The following is a 17,799-nucleotide window of genomic DNA, read 5'->3' as shown; positions in this document are numbered from 1 at the left end:
TTAATGTCCCTTGATTTCTAATTTACTTTCATCTATAGCTTAATTTTCAGAACACTTGGTTGTCATGGACTAGGACCCCTGTATTCTTTGTGTGTGTGTGTGTGTGTGTCTGTGTGTGTGTGTGTGTGTGTCTGTGTCTGTGTGTGTCTGTGTGTGAGGGAAATCGCTCTTGGCCAGAAGGGACCCTACAGTACTCTGGGAAGGCTTTGCACTTAAATTTACATACATATCGCACTTACGTTCATAATGTTTAAGGCTCTGCTTCAACATTAGTGGAAAGAAGCTTTAATTTCTCTCAGTCATGGCTAAACAGGATTTACTTTCCTGTTGGACTAGTAGCTAGATGATAGTCCTGTATGTCATTTTAACTATCATCGTCTAGAATGATTTTTAAATAATTTTGGGGGAAGTAGTTATCAGACTACGTAGTATACACAGTTTTATTTTATTTTATTGTTATTTTTTTAAAATTATTTATTTATTTTTGGACGCATCGTATCTTCGTTGCTGTGTGTGGGCTTTCTCTAGTTGCGGCCAGCGGGGGCTACTCCTCAGTGCGTGCACGTGCTTCTCATTGTGGTGGCTTCTCCTGTTGGGGAGCACAGGCTCTAGGCGTGCGGGCTTCAGTAGCTGTGGCTCGCAGACTGTAGAGCACAGGCTCAGTAGTTGTGGTGCACGGGCTTCGTTCCTCCATGGCATGTGGGATCTCCCCGGACCAGGGCTCGAACCTGTGTTCCATGCATTGGCAGGCGGATTCCCAACCACTGCGCCACCAAGGAAGCCCCACAGTTTTATTTTTTCCAGTATTTTGCATTATTGCTTTTCCGCCATTTTCATGTTGTAAACACTATTATAATTTAGTGGACTGCTCTAATACATAAGTGTTTTATATAACTGAGTCAAGATTTGTGTAAGTAATAATAATTGAGGTGAGTTTGTGGTACTTGATATCTAAGTACTTTAATGCATATTTTTTTCTTTATAGTAAAGCCATTTGCAAATGAAGAAGAATATAAGAAAACTGAAGCAATTGTCCAAAAATTTCAAAATGGTATTGGAGAAAAATTGCAGCAGAAATTACTTGAAAGGGCAAAAGAAAAAAGAAATTGGGTATTTATGTTATTGTACTTAGAATATTGATACTTAATGAAAAATAAAAGTGTATCTGGCTTTCATTTTTAAATTATTACTGTACTGTAAAATCCTTGTAGTTATTGTTGTCTTTATCATCATCCAAAAGAATGAGTGAATTGTTTAACTCTGGGGAGTTTTAAGTAAGTGTTGTGTGTGGGCTCCTCCTATTGGGGAACCTGTTAAAATGCAGAGTTCCTGGGACCAGTGATTCTGATTCAGTATCTCTGGAATGGGGGCCCAGAAATCCTGATTTTCACAGCTACTCCATGTGGTTCTGTTGCACGTCATCTGTAGACCATGCTTGAGAAAAACATTTTGCCCAGATAATCAAAGTCCCACAACACTAAAATAAACATCACATTGGTGACATACAAATATTTAAACAGTACGTAGGAGAAAAGGGGCATTACAAAACTGGAGTGGAGAATGGTTATGAGTATTTTATGTTTCAGTTAAATAGATTGAGGAGACAGTCGTTTCATAATTACTGAGGATCTCAGTAATTTGCCACAAGGAATCTTCTTTGACTTTTTCGTCTTAACTACTCTGCTTCTGTAGTACAAACCAGAGGATGAGTTTTCATAATTTAAGATATTGCCTTACTCTAGAAATAATGATTGTAACTCTCATTTAGTTTTAGAAATAAAAAGCAAGCTGATCTTCTCATTGTCCTTTGATACCTATGATGGAATAATAAAATTTTATACCTCAAGATTCCTTTTTTCTCAATCTTGAGCCTTGAGTGACTTTAATTAAATTAGGGTAAAGGTAAAGAAGTTGTTGTTCTGCCTGTATCCTTTTCACTTATATCTTTTTCCAAATGACTGATTATAGTTTATAACATCAAATTCTTCAAAAAGAGCTCCAGGTAATTTGGTGACATCCACTTACTTATATGTGAAATTCAATTGCATGTCATGAAAGAGGGACACATAGAAAGTGGTGTCCCTGAAAAATCCAAATTAGTTTTAAGCCTACTGAAAAGTTTTCATATTTCTATGAAAAAGGAAATAGGAAAATTATAAGTGCCTTAATAATTGTTATAATTGAGGATTTGTTGAATATCTATTGTACCCCAGGTACTCTGAGAAAACACACCTAGAGTACTTTGTTGGGTACTCCTGGTACTCTGAGTACTTGATGATTTCAGTATGATCGGTCTGAAGGTGTTTGTTTCAGTGCTTTCTTGTTTTATGTTTTTGATAATGTAGTTGAACTGAATAGTACTTAATTCAGATCCCATAATTCTGAAAGAAAGAAATGATCACAGTACTGTTTTTTAATATCTGTGATGATTTAAAACGAAACATGTTTTTAAGTGTTGAAGACTAATTAAAGAAAAAAGGACAAATAGAGCTTTTTTCCCCCCAGCAGTTACACACTGAAGTATTATCAGTAGCATTAGGCTGATGTTCTCAATTTCTTTTAGCTGGAAGACTGGTGGCTGAATGTTGCCTACCTGGATGTTCGTATACCATCACAACTGCATGTCAACTTTGGGGGTCCTGCAAGCCATATTGAACACTACTGGCCTCCGAAGGAAGGCACGCAATTGGAAAGAGGAAGTATAAGTCTTTGGCATATCTTGAACTACTGGCAGCTATTAAGAAAGTAAGGATAGTTTTGTCAATTTGGTTACATATTTACCCAAGGTCTCAGGTCGCACAATGTTGAGAAGCTTAATTTCCTCATTTGGGGATGAATACTATAGGTGTGACTGTTTGGTTTATAAATTTTATAATGATTTCTTGGTCAATATACTGTTTTGGTTTGTTTTAATAGAGAAAAATTGCCTGTTCATAAAGTTGGAAATACTCCTCTAGATATGAATCAATTCCGAATGCTGTTTTCCACCTGCAAGGTTCCAGGAATTACTAGAGATTCAGTTATTAATTATTTTAGGACTGGTAAGTAGAAAACAAACACATGTACTTCTTCTGGTAAAAGCATTGGGATTTGGGTAGTTTTGCTGGAGTTTCTTCTGTGATGCTGTGGCACATACTTCTTTTTTTTTTGGCTGCTCTGCCTGCCTTGCGAGGTATTAGTTCCCTGATCAGGGTTAGAACCTGGGCCCACAGCAGTGAAAGTGCTGAGTCCTAAGCACTGGACCACCAGGGAATTCCCACGACACTGTGGAACATACATTTTTTTTTTTTAATTTGGAACATACTGTTTTGAAAAATATTTCTTACTGGATTTTGACTAATCAGAAGCCTTCTATGAACCTTTTCTTTCAGTCATAGTGATTAGCTGGAAGTAATTTGTGGGAATGGATATTTTGAAACTGTCTTACATGGTTCTGTACAAACCTGTTGCTTATGTTGCATCATTTGAGAGTTTAAATTTTAGTTAAAGAGTAGAATTATGAATCAGTTTTAGGAGATCTGCAGCATACGATCTGGATCCTTCTCTTTCTACCCTCCTTTCTTATCTGAATTCTTTTTGAGTGTTTGTATGTGCTCATCATGTCCCATTTGTCTTTGTGAGTATGCTTTCCTCCCCTCAACCCACCCCTCTTCTTCGTATGAGGTAAGAGCCTGATACCCATCTTCTTGAAGGCACATGAGTTCAGATTGACTCATCAAAGTTTTTGTTTTTAGTTAGTTTAATGGCACTTTCTGCTTGGTGTCCTAGCATATCTTCAAAGGGAAGATTCTGTAGTAGTAACTGCTGGTTTCCAGTTACTTCAGGAATTTTTCTTATAAATTTAATAACATAGTTTATATTACTGCAAAATGTCATTATGAATGGGTATTTTTCTTATATAAAATTTTATTTAAAAGTAAAATTTCAATACCCAATTTTGCTTATAGTGTGAGAAGTATAAGTTTACTCTCATGTAGAACTCAACTTTTTGTAAAACTCTGTAGGAGCTTGAGATATTTAATGTCCTTAATCTTGACACATTTACCTTGATGTTGCAAGAGAAAGAATTAAAAGAAAGAATTAGGAACCTGGTTATTTATGGCATAAAGTTGAACGTCCAAATGTGAATTGAAAAGATGAACAGGAGAAAATTGATAGGAGAATAGCAGTAGCAAATAGAAATAATATGCATATTAGTTAAGAACTATTATCAATAGACCTGGTTTTGAATTCAGTCTTTTATCGCTTAGTAGGTATGTCTGTAGATAAGGTAAGTTCTTTAAGTAACAGTGCATAAGGTGGGGATTCATCAATTTAATAATGTACTTCTTGATACAGTGGTTTAAGCTTTCATGGTTAGTATGTTCTTGAACTTACAGTTATGTGAATAAGTGCAAATAGGGATAAAGCTGAGGGAATCAGTAAACATGAAAAAATATCATAGAGTTTGTGACAAATGCTATACAGAGAATTCAAATCACATGAGTAACTGGGTGGCTGTTTTAGATTAGGTAGTCAGGGAAGACCTCACTGAGGATCTGAATAATAAGATGATCTGGCACAGTTTTTTTGCTTTTCATTTTTGTTTTTGTTTAGTTCTGTTTGTTGGTAGTGGTGGAGGCAGAGGTGGTGGTGGTGTGTGTGTGTTTGTGTGTGTGTTGAGGGGGGAATTTTCTGGGTATGAATAAACTTGGCATGTTCGAAGGTCAATGTGGATGGAGCAGAGTATGCAAGAAGGAGGGGGGGCAGATTGTAAAGATGTAAAAGAGTCTGGATCATATAGTACTTTGTAAGCCAACTAAGGTTTTTTGGCCTTTATTTAAAATGTGATTAGATACTATTAGTGGGTTTTGACCAAGAGAGTGATGTGAACATTTTATGTTTTAAAAAAGATCATTCTGCCTTCTCTTTGAAGAATAAATTTTTAGGAGAGAGATATGTAGCAGCAGGGAGATGAATTAGAAGCTTGTTTTAGTAGTCCCAGTGAGCCATAATAATGACTTGTCCTAGGGTGGTAGCATGGAGGTGGTGAATAGTTACTAGATTCTGGAGAGATTTTGGATATGGAGTAAGCAGAATTATTCATAGATTGGTTGTGAGATGTGAGAGAAAAAGAGGAATCAGAGATGCCCTCAAGTTACTGGGCTTGAGAAGCTAATGGTGTAGATAGGTGTTTTGGTTCATGAGGTGGGGAAAACTGGGAGGAAATATTTAGGAAAGAAAATAAAGAGTTCCCTAGACTGCACTGAATTTAAGATGCCTTTTAGACATCTAAGTGGAAATGTAAATAGGCAGTTGGGTACAGAGTTTGGGGTACTGGGGAGAATTCAGGACTGCAGATAAAGATTTAGGAGTCATCATTAGCAGGCATAGAAATCATTTCTACCCCCATAAGAATAGGAAGGATTCCTTTTGGAATACATGTAGCTGAAGATGGTCAGGGGAACCAGTATTGATCCTGATCACAGTCAAATATAGTAGTTGGTGGTCAGAGAAGGAGGAACCAGCAAAAGAGACCAAAGCAGGAAGAAAACAAGAGCAGTGGTCTCCCAGAAGCCACGAGAAAGAACTGTTTTACCTAATGCTCCCATGAGGTCAAATGAGGTGGAAATTGGAAGTGACCATTGGATTTGTCAGAGTGATGTGGACAGAGGCTGCCCCTGACAAGAGCACTGTTAGTGGAAGTTGGGGAACGGAGCTCAGCTGGAGGAGATGAAAGCAAACTGAAGAAGTGGTGGCAGCATTTGGAAATAATTCTTGCAGAAAAGGTTTGGATGTGCAGTGGGAGATTTGTGTGTGTGTGTGTGTGTGTGTGTGTGTGTTATTTTTTTAAAAAAAGATGGGTGATACATCATAGGAATGACGTAGGAGAGTAGGAAGAATTATCTTGCAGGGGAAAGGATAAAGAACCAAAGACATTGAGAATATAAGAGCAGAAATGGTGGAAGAACTGGTCTTTGGCAGGAGCAAGGATGAGAGGCAATGCAGAAAGTGTGTGTCTAGATGCACACAGATGGGCTGATCTTGCTGTAGGAAGAGGAGGCTGTTCCATGTACTGCTTGTGTTTTCCTTGGTGAAATAAGAACTGAGGTGGGGGTGGAATATTTGAGAAAAAAAGGAGATGGTTTGAAATGGTCATTTTGGAAAGTGGGAAAAGCAAACATTCTGAGGAAACATAGGGTAGCTAAACAGTGTTGAGATGTGTTTTTATGAATTTAAAGTTAGACTATATGGTGTGTTGTGTTTTTTCCTTCAGCAACAAGGGCAGGTGCAGGGGAAGAGGGAATGAGGATTTTTGCAAGGGAGAAATTGTAATGTGGGCTATAGAATCTATCCTGGATAAGGAGAAAATTGAAGAAATTATGTGTGTTGAGGGGGACGGCAGCATGCAGGCTGCTGCAGATAAGAGGCTAGTCGCAATAACGAGGCAAGTTAGACCTAGTTTTGTTTTTTGTTGTTGTTGTTTTTTTTTTTTTTTTTTACCTTACGAGACTGTTAAGACTAATTCAGCTTTGCTTTTCATCCTGTGCGCCTCATTTTGCCCAAGAAGTTCAGACTTCGAATGTCATCTCTTGTCATCTAGATTCATGGATTTGTGCATAGCCTAATTTGACTCAAGTTCCCCACTGCTGGGACCCACCCTCCACTCCTTCCCCAAACCCTTCTGCTGTACTTGATGGAGCTCATGGTCAGCAGAATCCGTTATATTCTCCACCTTTTCTCAGAAAGTTCCCCTTTCCTTCTGAAAGGTGCTGTTCATGAAACCTGGTTAATTTTTTACACTGCTTTTCCTATAACCATCTCAAATGGGGATTTTGTTTTTCTCTTACACTTTGGTACTGGAGGGCAAGTAGGAGATGTTGGTGTCTTCTTTATTTCCTGTTGCCCTTTTCACGTTTTCTTTTCCCTTGCAATTTGAGCTCTTGAAAAAAAAAATGCTATCAGGTTATGTCACCGCTGCTTGTCATTGTCATAGTGACTTCCCTTTTGGTCACTTTCCTTCATTCATTGATTGCTTTAGCACCAGTCTCACTGACTGTCTCTCCATTACTACCTCAGTCGCATTCTTGCTGGCCTCAGCCTCCGTTTGTGGATGACCCGTGGCTTCTCCTTCCTTCCTCTCCTTCTCAAGCAGCCACCCACTCCCGTGGCCCAGCCATAGACCTTGTTGTAATCAAAAACCCTCTCACCTCCAGCAGTGTGGTTGTAGGCATCTCACTCTGACCTCCACGTTCTTTTCACAACTCGCTTCCTTTCGGTCCACCTCAGCCATTCCTTTGACCACATCTTGACTTAAAATTGAGTTACTCTGCAGTTCTTCGCTGTTTCATTTCTCCCTCCCCGTAGCCACATCTTCACATCTCTGTGTGGTTCTTCCCTGTCACCACTCCTTACGTGTACATTCCAACCTTTGCTCACCTGCTCCCTCCCTCCGCACTCCACCCCCACCTCAGCACTTTAAATTCAAGACACCTACCCTAGCAATTTACTTGGCCAAAGGAAACCACAAAACATCACTTTTCTCAGTCAAACCTCAAGTGGACACAAAGCACTGCCTCGCTGTATTCTTTTGTCAAGCTATTCTCTCACTTCCAGAGAAGATTGTTTCGTGCCTTTCTCCTTCTTTATTCCCAGCTAATGAACTCTTCTATTTCTCAACAAATGTAAAGCAATGTTTCTATCACCAAAGTTGCCAACCTATGTGGTAGGCAGAATAATGACCCCCAAATATGTCCACTTTCTAATCCTTGGAACCGACTGAATGTGTTACCTTAAATGGTAAAGGGGAATTAGGTTGCAGATGAAATTAAGTTTGCTAATCAATTGACCTTGAGATAGGGAGATTATCCTGGATTATTTAGGTGGGCCCAGAGTAATCATAAGAATTCTTACAAGTGAAGAAAGAGGCAGAGAGAACCAAAGGGGTGGAAGCATGAGAAAGTCGTGATGCTGTCTTGATGGCTCTGAAGATGAAGGAATGGAGGGAATTCCCTGGCGGTCCAGTGGTTAGGACTCAGCACTTTGACTGCCAGGGTCCAGGTTCAGTCCCTGATCGGGGAACTAAAACCCTGCAAGCCGTGTGGGGCAGCCAAAAAAAAAAAAAATGGAGGAATAGGGCCCTGAGCCAAGGAATGTGGGCAGCCTCTAGAGGCTGAAAAAGCAAAGGAAGCAGATTCTCCCCTAGAGCCTCCAGAAGGAACACAGACTTGCTGACACCCTCATTTTAGCCCAGTGAGACACATTTCAGACTTCGGTCCCCAGACCTGTAAGACAATAAATTTGTGTTGTTAGTGGTGATTTACCACTAAGTTAGTGGTAATTTATTACAGCAGTCATAGAAACATTCATTCAAATATTGGCCCATTCTGTAACCTCCTTGCAATACACTACTGCACATTCATATACTTGGTCTTCTCTTTTTAAGAGTGTGGAACTGTTCTGACTCCTAAAGATAACCTTTCTGTAAGGTGCCCTGGGGTCCACCACCTCTTGTTTAATCAAGAACCTTGCTTCTGCATTATCCTTTCTGTGCTGCATTAACAGTTTTCCCTCTTTAGTGGGTTGTACCAATTTGTAATATCTCCCTTCTTAAAAAGAAAAAATTGACCTCTTGCTTCCTTCAAGTGTCACACCCCACTCAAAGCCACCATCAACTCTCACTTAGGTGGTTCTCACCTGGACCACTTCAGTTACCTCCTAACTGATCTTGCTGTATATTTTCTTCCCTCTTAAAATCTCTTCTCCATATGGCAGCTAGAGTGCCCTTTGTAAAGTATTAATTAGGTGACATTATTACTATCCTGCTTAAAACCTTCCATTGGCTTCTTTTCCATCATACTTCAAATTGCAAGCCCTTTCTAAGGCCAATATGGTCTGGCCCCAATTTTTTTCTACCGTTCTACCTATTTCTCTCTGCTGTAGCTGCACTGACCTTGTTTCCCTTTAAGCAGACCAGCTCATTTTTGTCCTAATGCCCTTGTACTTGGTGTTTCCTCTACCTGGAACTCTCTTCCTGCAGGTATTTCTGTATTCACACCTTTGCTTCATTTTATTCTCTGCTCAAATATCCCCTCTTATGCTCATCCTGTGGCAGCACCCTTCTGTCGTCCTCTTCCCAAATATTTACTGATTAACTTGGCATCAGGTTTATTTTATTTTTTCTTTTGCAGCCTGAAATTTTAGGTAATAGAGGACAGCAATAAAAGGTAGTGGTGGTAAATGTTAAAGGGTATGGAGGTTTTCGAAGGGGAAGAAAGAAGAAATGGTTTGGAAATAGCCATGAGGGACAAAGGAAATACATACCTCACCTACAAGGACTTGAGGAAATAGGATATAAGAGAAAAAATAATAGTGCTATCAGGAAATGGCTCTTCCTCTTAGCTGATGAATAGATTTCAGTAGATAATCTGTGTAAAACATTTAGCACAGTTCCTTGTATTTAATGTCAACCAATAAATTTACTTCCAGTGGCAGTATATGTCTTTCCTAACTTTCTTCCTCTTCTGTTTTTGAGAGGGAAGGAGCAGAGATCTTATAGGAAGACCCTTGTCAAAGCGACTAGTACTTGAAAAATGGGACTAAATCAGAATAATCTGAGATTTACAAATCTCAAAAATAAATAGTTCTTGGGGATTTAAGATGTGCCAAATGAGTCATAGAATCAATTATCAGTGGCTTACCAGGTGTCATCAGAGCCTTCAGTAATGCTACAGATTGGGCAAAATTCTTTCTCCTTGCCACCCAGGCATACAGTGTCCTTATTCTACTGAAAACTATTTTATTGAGAAATCACAGCTAGATACTCTTGCAGTTAAATTATGTGATGATCAATAAACATTAAAATAATCCCCAAGCAGGACAGGAATAAAGACGCAGACGTAGAGAATGGACTTGAGGACACAGGGAGGGGCAAGGGTAAGCTGGGACGAAGTGAGAGAATGGACTTACATATACTACCAAATGTAAAATAGATAGCTAGTGGGAAGCAGCCGCATAGCCAGGGAGATCAGCTCAGTGCTTTGTGACCATCTAGAGGGGTGGGATAGGGAGGGAGGGTGGGAGGGAGACACAAGAGGGAGGAGATATGGGGATATATGTATACGCATAGCTGATTCACTTTGTTATAAAGCAGAAACTAGCACACCATTTTAAAGCAGTTATACTCCAATAAAGATGTTAAAAAAAAAAAAGAAAAAACCCCGAAAGAAACTTAACTCAAATAGCTCTCCTCCAGGATTTCTCTGCGACCCTTGTCTCTTCCCATCCTATCCATAAATAAAACTAGAAAGTCCTGCAATAATATGGAATTTATATGATTCTTAAGGTGTACAAATATTTGAAACTTTTGTCGATTTCTAGATGTTTTATTTACATGGACGGGTTTCAGGAACATGTATTTATCACATAATAACTGAAATTTTATCACCTTATTAAAGTATTTTTATTCATGTGACATATTTGATGAATATATGATAGATAAAATATTGGAGGAATTTTTTTTCTGTTGGATATAAATATGCAGCTTTACTCTTGCTTAACTTTGAGAGATTTGAGTCTTCTATTTTCTTTTTCTTTTTCCAGAGAGTGAAGGGCATTGCCCAAGTCACATTGCAGTGATGTGTCGAGGCCGAGTTTTTGTGTTCGATGTAATGCATGAAGGATGTTTGATGACCCCACCAGAGATTCTCAGGTTTTCACACTACTTTCTTTTTTTTAAATCTCTGTATATTTTAAATTTTATTTGATTTATTTATTTTTGGCTGCTTCGGGTCTTAGTTGCGGCAGACGGGATCCTCATTGCAGCATGCAGGATCTTTCGGTGTGGCGTGCGGGCTTCTCTCTAGTTGTGGCACGTGGGCTCCAGAGTACGTGGGCTCAGTAGTTGCGGTGCGCAGGCTTAGTTGCCCCGTGGCTTGTGGGATCTTAGTTCCTGGACCAGGGATCGAATCTGCGTCCTCTGCGTTGGAAGGCGGATTCTCAACCACTGGACCACCAGGGCAGTCCCTTATCCCTCAGACTACATTCTTTTTTTATTTTATTTATTTATTTATTTTTAATTTTTGCCTGTGTCTGGTCTTAGTTGCGGCATGTGGGATCTTCATTGCGGTGCATGAGCTTCTCTCTAGTTGTGGCACAGGGGCTTCTCTCTAGTTGTGGCGCCTGGGCTTCTCTCTAGTTGTGGTGTGTGGGTTTTCTCTCTCTAGTTGTGGTGCCTGGGCTCCAGAGCATGTGGGCTCTCTAGTTTGTGGCATGCGGGCTCTCTAGTTGCAGCGCGCAGGCTCAGTAGTTGCCCCGTGGCATGGGGGATCTTAGTTCCGCCCAGGCATCGAATCTGCGTCCCCTGCATTGGAAGGCGGATTCTTTACCACTGGACCACCAGGGAAGTCCCTCAAACTACTTTCTTGAGTCTCATTAGGTCTTAAGATTTTGCTCAGGTTAAAAAATAGATGTTCAAAATTACCTTTTTAAAAGGTGACGGTAAGGTGAGAAATAAGAATTGTATATATGCTAATTTAAAAAAATCTATTTTTATTTTATTTTTAATTTAAATTAACTTTAAATTTTACTGGATGTATATGAATATATTCTCCTTGGAGAAAAGATAAACATTACAAATATTACTCATCCCATTCCCTGTCCCCAAATTAATCACTGTTGCTAGCTTGGTATATTCTGCCCTTCCAGATCTGTCGCAGTGAATTTATATGCACATACAGATTTTAAAAAAAGAACATATATGTATATTTTATATGTAGTATATATTACATATATACAAATAGTATGTACATATAATAGTGTATACAGAGAGTATTATTTTGTATGTTTTTTGTTTTTTCTTTAATAAATTTATTTATTTATTTTTGTCTGCATTGGGTCTTCGTTGCTGCGAGTGGGCTTTTCTCTAGTTGTGGCGAGCGAGGGCTACTCTTGTTGTGGTGCGCGGGCTTCTCATTGTGGTGGCTTCTCTTGTTGCGGAGCACAGGCTCGAGGCATGTGGGCTTCAGTAGTTGTGGCACGTGGGTTCAGTAGTTGTGGCTCCCGGACTCTAGAGCGCAGGCTCAGTAGTGTGGCGCACGGGCTTAGTTGCTCCATGGCATGTGGGATCTTCCCGGACCAGGGCTCGAACCCGTGTCCCCTGCATTGGCAGGCGGATTCTTAACCACTGCACCACCAGGGAAGTCCTGGGTATAGTTGTTTTACAATGTTGTGTTAGTTTCTACTGTACAGCAAAGTGAAGTTCCCTGTGCTGTACAGCAGGTTCTCATTAGTTACCTATTTTATACATATTAGTGTATATATGTATATATGTCAATCCCAGTCTCCCAATTCATCCCATCCGCCCCTTCTCCCCTTGGTGTCTATACATTTGTTCTCTACATCTGTGTCTCTATTTCTGCCCTGCAAACCGGTTCATCTGTACCATTTTTCTAGATTCCACATATATGCTTTAATATACGATATTTGTTTTTCTCTTTCTGACTGACTTCACTCTTTATGACACTTTCTAGGTCCACCCACATCTCTACAAATGACCCATTTTTGTTCTTTTTTATGGTTGAGTAATAGTCCATTGTATATTTGTACCACATCTTCTTTATCCATTCATCTGCTGATGGACATTTAGGTTGCTTCCATGACCTGGCTATTGTAAATAGTGCTGCATATGTTTATATTTTTAAAGTTAGTATTATGGAACATTTCCAGAGGTAGCAGGAATTATATAATGAAGCTCCTCCATGTACTCACACCCAGCTTCAACAGTTATTAACTCCTAGCTTCAACAATTATAAATTCATATCCTCATTTCAACTATACCTCCTGTGCCCCTCCCATCACTCCCCCATGGATTATGTTAAAGAAAATCTCAGACATAATATCCTTTCCCTATGACTCTCTAAGATATAAGGAGTCTTAAAAACATAAATATACATTACCATTATCACACCTAATGACTTGCTTATTCTAAAAAGTTAATCAAGGATTCATTAACATGTTAATATATCAGTACAATCAGTTGTTCAAATTTTCTAGATTGTCTTCTAAATGTTGAATTATATGAAGGTATATATATTTTTAATTATTTTTATTGAGTATTACAGACATGTACACAAGCACGGAAGTACATAGCTAATTACTCATGCAGCCACCACGCAGGTCAAGATACAGAACGTTTTCATTACTCCACAAATTCCCCTTATACCACTTCCCAGTTACTGGGCTTTTGTTCCTTCTCAAGGATAATCACATAGCTTGCTTGCAGTTTTTATTAGTACAAAAAATGCTGCTGTGAAAATTCCCGTACAAGTCTTTGATGTATACATGCATGCACTCCTGTCTGATTACACTCAGGAGAGGACCTGGGGAGTCATAGTGTATGTGTATGTTCAGTCTCAGTGGTTGTGCCAGCTTTCCAAAGTAGTTGTGCTAATAAGCACTTGAACTAGTGTGTTCAACACTAGGCTTGTTGTAGGAGTTCCTTATACATTCTGGATATGAGCTTTTCATGGGTTTCAAAGTGTCTTTTTGATCAACAGAAGCTCTACATTTGAATGTAGTCTAATTTATCTTTTACCATACGGATTGTACTTTTTGTGTACTGTTTAAAATTAATTAATTAATTAATTTTTGGCTGCATTGGGTCTTCGTTGCTGCTTGCAGGCTTTCTGTAGTTGCAGTGAGCGGGGGCTACTCTTCATTGTGGTGCATGGGCTTCTCATTGTGGTGGCTTCTCTTGTTGCAGAGCATAGGCTCTAGGCGTGCAGGCTTCAGTAGTTGTGGTGTGTGGTCTCAGTAGTTGTGGCATGTGGGCTCAGTAGTTGTGGCTCGCAAGCTCAGTAGTTGTGGCACATGGGCTTAGTTGCTCCATGGCATGTGGGATCTTCCTGGACCAGGGATTGAATCTGTGTCCCCTGCATTGGCAGGTAGATTCTTAGCCAGTGTGCCACCAGGGAAGTCCCTTGCCTATTTTTCTTTTTTTTTTAAAGATAGAAAAAAAGAAATAACACTTTATTTCCAGATAATTAAAGAATCTAAAATGATCTATAGAATTAGAATTAATAAGTGACTTTAGCAAGCTGGGTATGAGGTCTTCATATAAAAATTAATATTTCTATATACTAGCAGTTAGTAAAAGAAAATTTAAGAGAATTTACGAAACCTCACTTTTTTCACACGCCCGCGCGCGTGCACACACACACACACACACACACTGTATTTTATTTTTACAAGAGATAAATAAACTGACATCAAGCATTGTAAATGGATGACGACAACAAAAGCAACAATGATTGCAATTACCAAACATGAAACACACTCATACTATGTCATAATATTGACATTCAGTCCAGTAATCCTCCACTATAACAGCTCCTTTACTTTGCAGTGAAAATTGATTTGTATATTTTTTACCTCTGAGTCCTCGTGGGATTTTTTTTTAATTCAAACAGAAAGTCACAAAAATTATAATCATCGTCATCAGTTCACTCAGTCCCATGTAATTATTTTTCTTGTCTTGATCTTTTGTTAGCACTTTTATAATTCATCAGTTTTCCATTAGAGTTCTGAAAATGCCTATTGATTCAGTTCAGCAGTGTAGTCAGTAACCAGAAACCTGTACTTGTCAGAGTCTTTTCCATGAATTCCTTGAAGATGAAACCCTTTTATAGGAACATTTTTGCAAAAGCATCAGAGTACACCCAGAACTGTCTGTAAATGACAAAAGACTTAAAAATGACCACAGTTAAAGATTTGATGAAAGTTCATAGAAATGCAGTTGACAAGGAAATTTAGTTATTTCTGAGATATACATTTTAAAGTAATAACTAGAATTATGACTTATACCATTATACCAGAACATATAAGATTTTTAGAAATTTCATGTAATGTCTGAAACATTTGTATTAACATATTTCCATACAAATAACCCAAAGAAAGTTTAGCATTGGTGTTTTTGTTTGTTTATACTGCAGGTTCTTATTAGGCATCAGTTTTATACACATCAGTGTATATTAATGTCAATCCCAATTGCCCAATACATCACACCACCACCACCATCCCCACCCCACCTCGGTTCCCCCCCTTGGTGTCCATACGTTTGTTCTCTACATCTGTGTCTCAACCTCTGCCCTGCAAACCGGTTCATCTGTACCATTTTTCTAGGTTCCACATAAATGCGTTAATATACCATATTTGTTTTTCCCTTTCTGTTTTACTTCACTCTCTATGACAGTCTCTAGATCCATCCACATCTCAACAAATGACTCAATTTTGTTCCTTTTTATGGCTGAGTAATATTCCATTGTATAGATGTACCACAACTTCTTTTTCCATTCATCTGTAGATGGGCATTTAGGTTGCTTCCATGACCTGGCTATTGTAAATAGTGCTGCATTGGGGTGCATGTGTCTTTTTGAATTATTGTTTTCTCTGGGTATATGCCCAGTAGTGGGATTGCTGGATCATATGGTAATTCTATTTTTAGTTTTTTAAGGAACCTCCATACTGTTCTCCATAGTGGCTATATCAGTTTACATTCCCACCAACAGTGCAAGAGGGTTCCCTTTGGTCCACACCCTCTCCAGCATTTGTTGTTTGTAGATTTTCTGATGATGCCCATTCTAACTGGTGTGAGGTGATACCTCATTGTAGCTTGATTTGCATTTCTCTAATAATTAGTGATGTTGAGCAGCTTTTCATGTGCTTCTTGGCCATCTGTATGTCTTTTTTGGAGAAATGTCTATTTAGGTCTTCTGCCCATTTTTGGATTGGGTTGTTTGTTTCTTTAATATTGAGCTGCATGAGCTGTTTATATATTTTGGAGATTAATCCTTTGTGGATTCGTTTGCAAATATTTTCTCCCATTCTGAGGGTTGTTTTTTCGTCTTATTTATGGTTTCCTTTGCTGTGCAAAAGCTTTGAAGTTTCATTAGATCCCATTTGTTTATTTTTGTTTTTATTTCCATGACTCTAGGAGGTGGATCAAAAAAGATCTTGCTGTGATTTATATCAAAGAGTGTTCTTCCTATGTTTTCATCTAAGAGTTTTATCGTGTCTGGTCTTACATTTAGGTCTCGAATCCATTTTGAGTTTATTTTTGTTTATGGTGTTAAGGAGTGTTCTAATTTCATTCTTTTACATGTAGCTGACCAGTTTTCCCAGCACCACTTATTGAAGAGACTGTCTTTTCTGCATTGTATATCCTTGCCTCCTTTGTTATAGATTAGTTGACCATAGGTGCGTGGGTTTATCTCTGGGCTTTCTATCTTGTTCCATTGATCTATGTTTCTGTTTTTGTGTCAGTACCATATTGTCTTGATTACTGTAGCTGTGTAGTATAGTCTGAAGTCAGGGAGTCTTATTCCTCTCCCTCCATTGTTTTTCCCTCAAGACTGCTTTAGCTATTCGGGGTCTTTTGTGTCTCCATACAAATTTTAAGATTTTTTGTTCTAGTTCCGTAAAATATACCATTGGTTATTTGATAGGGATTGCATTGAATCTGTAGATTGCTTTTGGTAGTATAGTCATTTTCACAATATTGATTCTTCCAGTCCAAGAACGTGGTATATCTCTCCAGCTCTTGGTATCGTCTTTAATTTCTTTCATCAGTGTCTTATAGTTTTCTGCATACAGGTCTTTTGTCGCCCTAGGTAGGTTTATTCCTAGGTATTTTATTCAGTTTGTTGCAATGGTAAATAGGAGTTTTACCATAATTACTCTTTCAGATTTTTCATCATTAGTGTATAGGAATGCAAGAGATTTCTGTGCATTAATTTTGTATCCTGCAACTTTACCAAATTCATTGATTAGTTCTAGTAGTTTTCTGGTGGCGTCTTTAGGATTTTCTATGTATAGTATCATGTCATCGGCAAACAGTGACAGTTTTACTTCTTCTTTTCCAATTTGTATTCCTTTTATTTCTTTTTCTTCTCTGATTGCCGTGGCTAAAACTTCCAAAACTATGTTGAATAATAGTGGTGAGAGTGGACATCCTTGTCTTGTTCCTGATCTTAGAGGAAATGCTTTCAGTTTTTCACCATTGAGAATGATGTTTGCTGTGGGTTTGTCTTATATGGCCTTTATTATGTTGAGGTAGGTTCCCTCTATGCCCACTTTCTGGAGAGTTTTTATCATAAATGGGTGTTGAATTTTATCAGAAGCTTTTTCTGCATCTATTGAGATGATCATATGGTTTTTATTGTTCAGTTTGCTAATATGGTGTATCACATTGATTGATTTGCGTATATTGAAGAATCCTTGCATCCCTGGCATAAATCCCAGTTGATCATGGTGTATGATCCTTTTAATGTGTTTTTGGATTCTGTTTGCTAGTATTTTGTTGAGGATTTTGGCATCTATATTCATCAGTGATACTGGTCTGTAACTTTCTTTTTTTTGTAGTATCTTTGTCTGGTTTTGGTATCAGGGTGATGGTGGCCTCATAGAATGAGTTTGGGAGTGTTCCTTCATCTGCAATTTTTTGGAAGAGTTTGAGAAGGATGGGTGTTAGCTCTTCTCTAAATGTTTGATAGAATTCACTTGTGAAGTCATCTGGTCCTGGAGTTTTGTTTGTTGGAAGTTGTTTTTTTTTTTTTCCGGTACGCGGGCCTCTCACTGCTGTGGCCTCTCCCGTTGCGGAGCACAGGCTCTGGACGCGTAGGCTCAGCGGCCATGGCTCACGGGCCCAGCCGCTCCACGGCATGTGGGATCTTCCCGGACCGGGGCATGAACCCGTGTCCCCTGCATTGGCAGGCGGACTCTCAACCACTGCGCCACCAGGGAAGCCCTGTTGGAAGATTTTTT

At 38.9% G+C, this 17,799-nt stretch overlaps 1 protein-coding gene and 1 non-coding gene across 2 annotated transcripts in view; one reads left to right on the top strand and one right to left on the bottom strand.

Annotated features, from left to right (window-relative positions):
- The window catches only part of CROT (carnitine O-octanoyltransferase), a 58,352-nt gene that overhangs the window by 981 nt on the left and 39,572 nt on the right, over positions 1 to 17,799 (top strand). Inside the window, exons 2-5 of the mRNA XM_007447468.1 lie at positions 986 to 1,110; positions 2,564 to 2,745; positions 2,917 to 3,041; positions 10,582 to 10,690. Coding sequence (XP_007447530.1) covers positions 986 to 1,110; positions 2,564 to 2,745; positions 2,917 to 3,041; positions 10,582 to 10,690 — 541 coding nt within the window. The remainder of the gene's footprint in view (positions 1 to 985; positions 1,111 to 2,563; positions 2,746 to 2,916; positions 3,042 to 10,581; positions 10,691 to 17,799) is intronic.
- TRNAE-UUC (transfer RNA glutamic acid (anticodon UUC)) lies at positions 3,180 to 3,252 on the bottom strand. Its single transcript has one exon. It is a non-coding gene; the product is annotated as a tRNA-Glu (tRNA).

Source organism: Lipotes vexillifer, unplaced genomic scaffold, assembly GCF_000442215.2.
Source record: "Lipotes vexillifer unplaced genomic scaffold, Lipotes_vexillifer_v1.1 scaffold474, whole genome shotgun sequence".
NCBI lineage: Eukaryota > Metazoa > Chordata > Mammalia > Artiodactyla > Lipotidae > Lipotes > Lipotes vexillifer.
The sequence above is the reverse complement of the archived record's forward strand: the minus strand, read 5'-3'. Positions and strand labels throughout refer to the sequence as shown.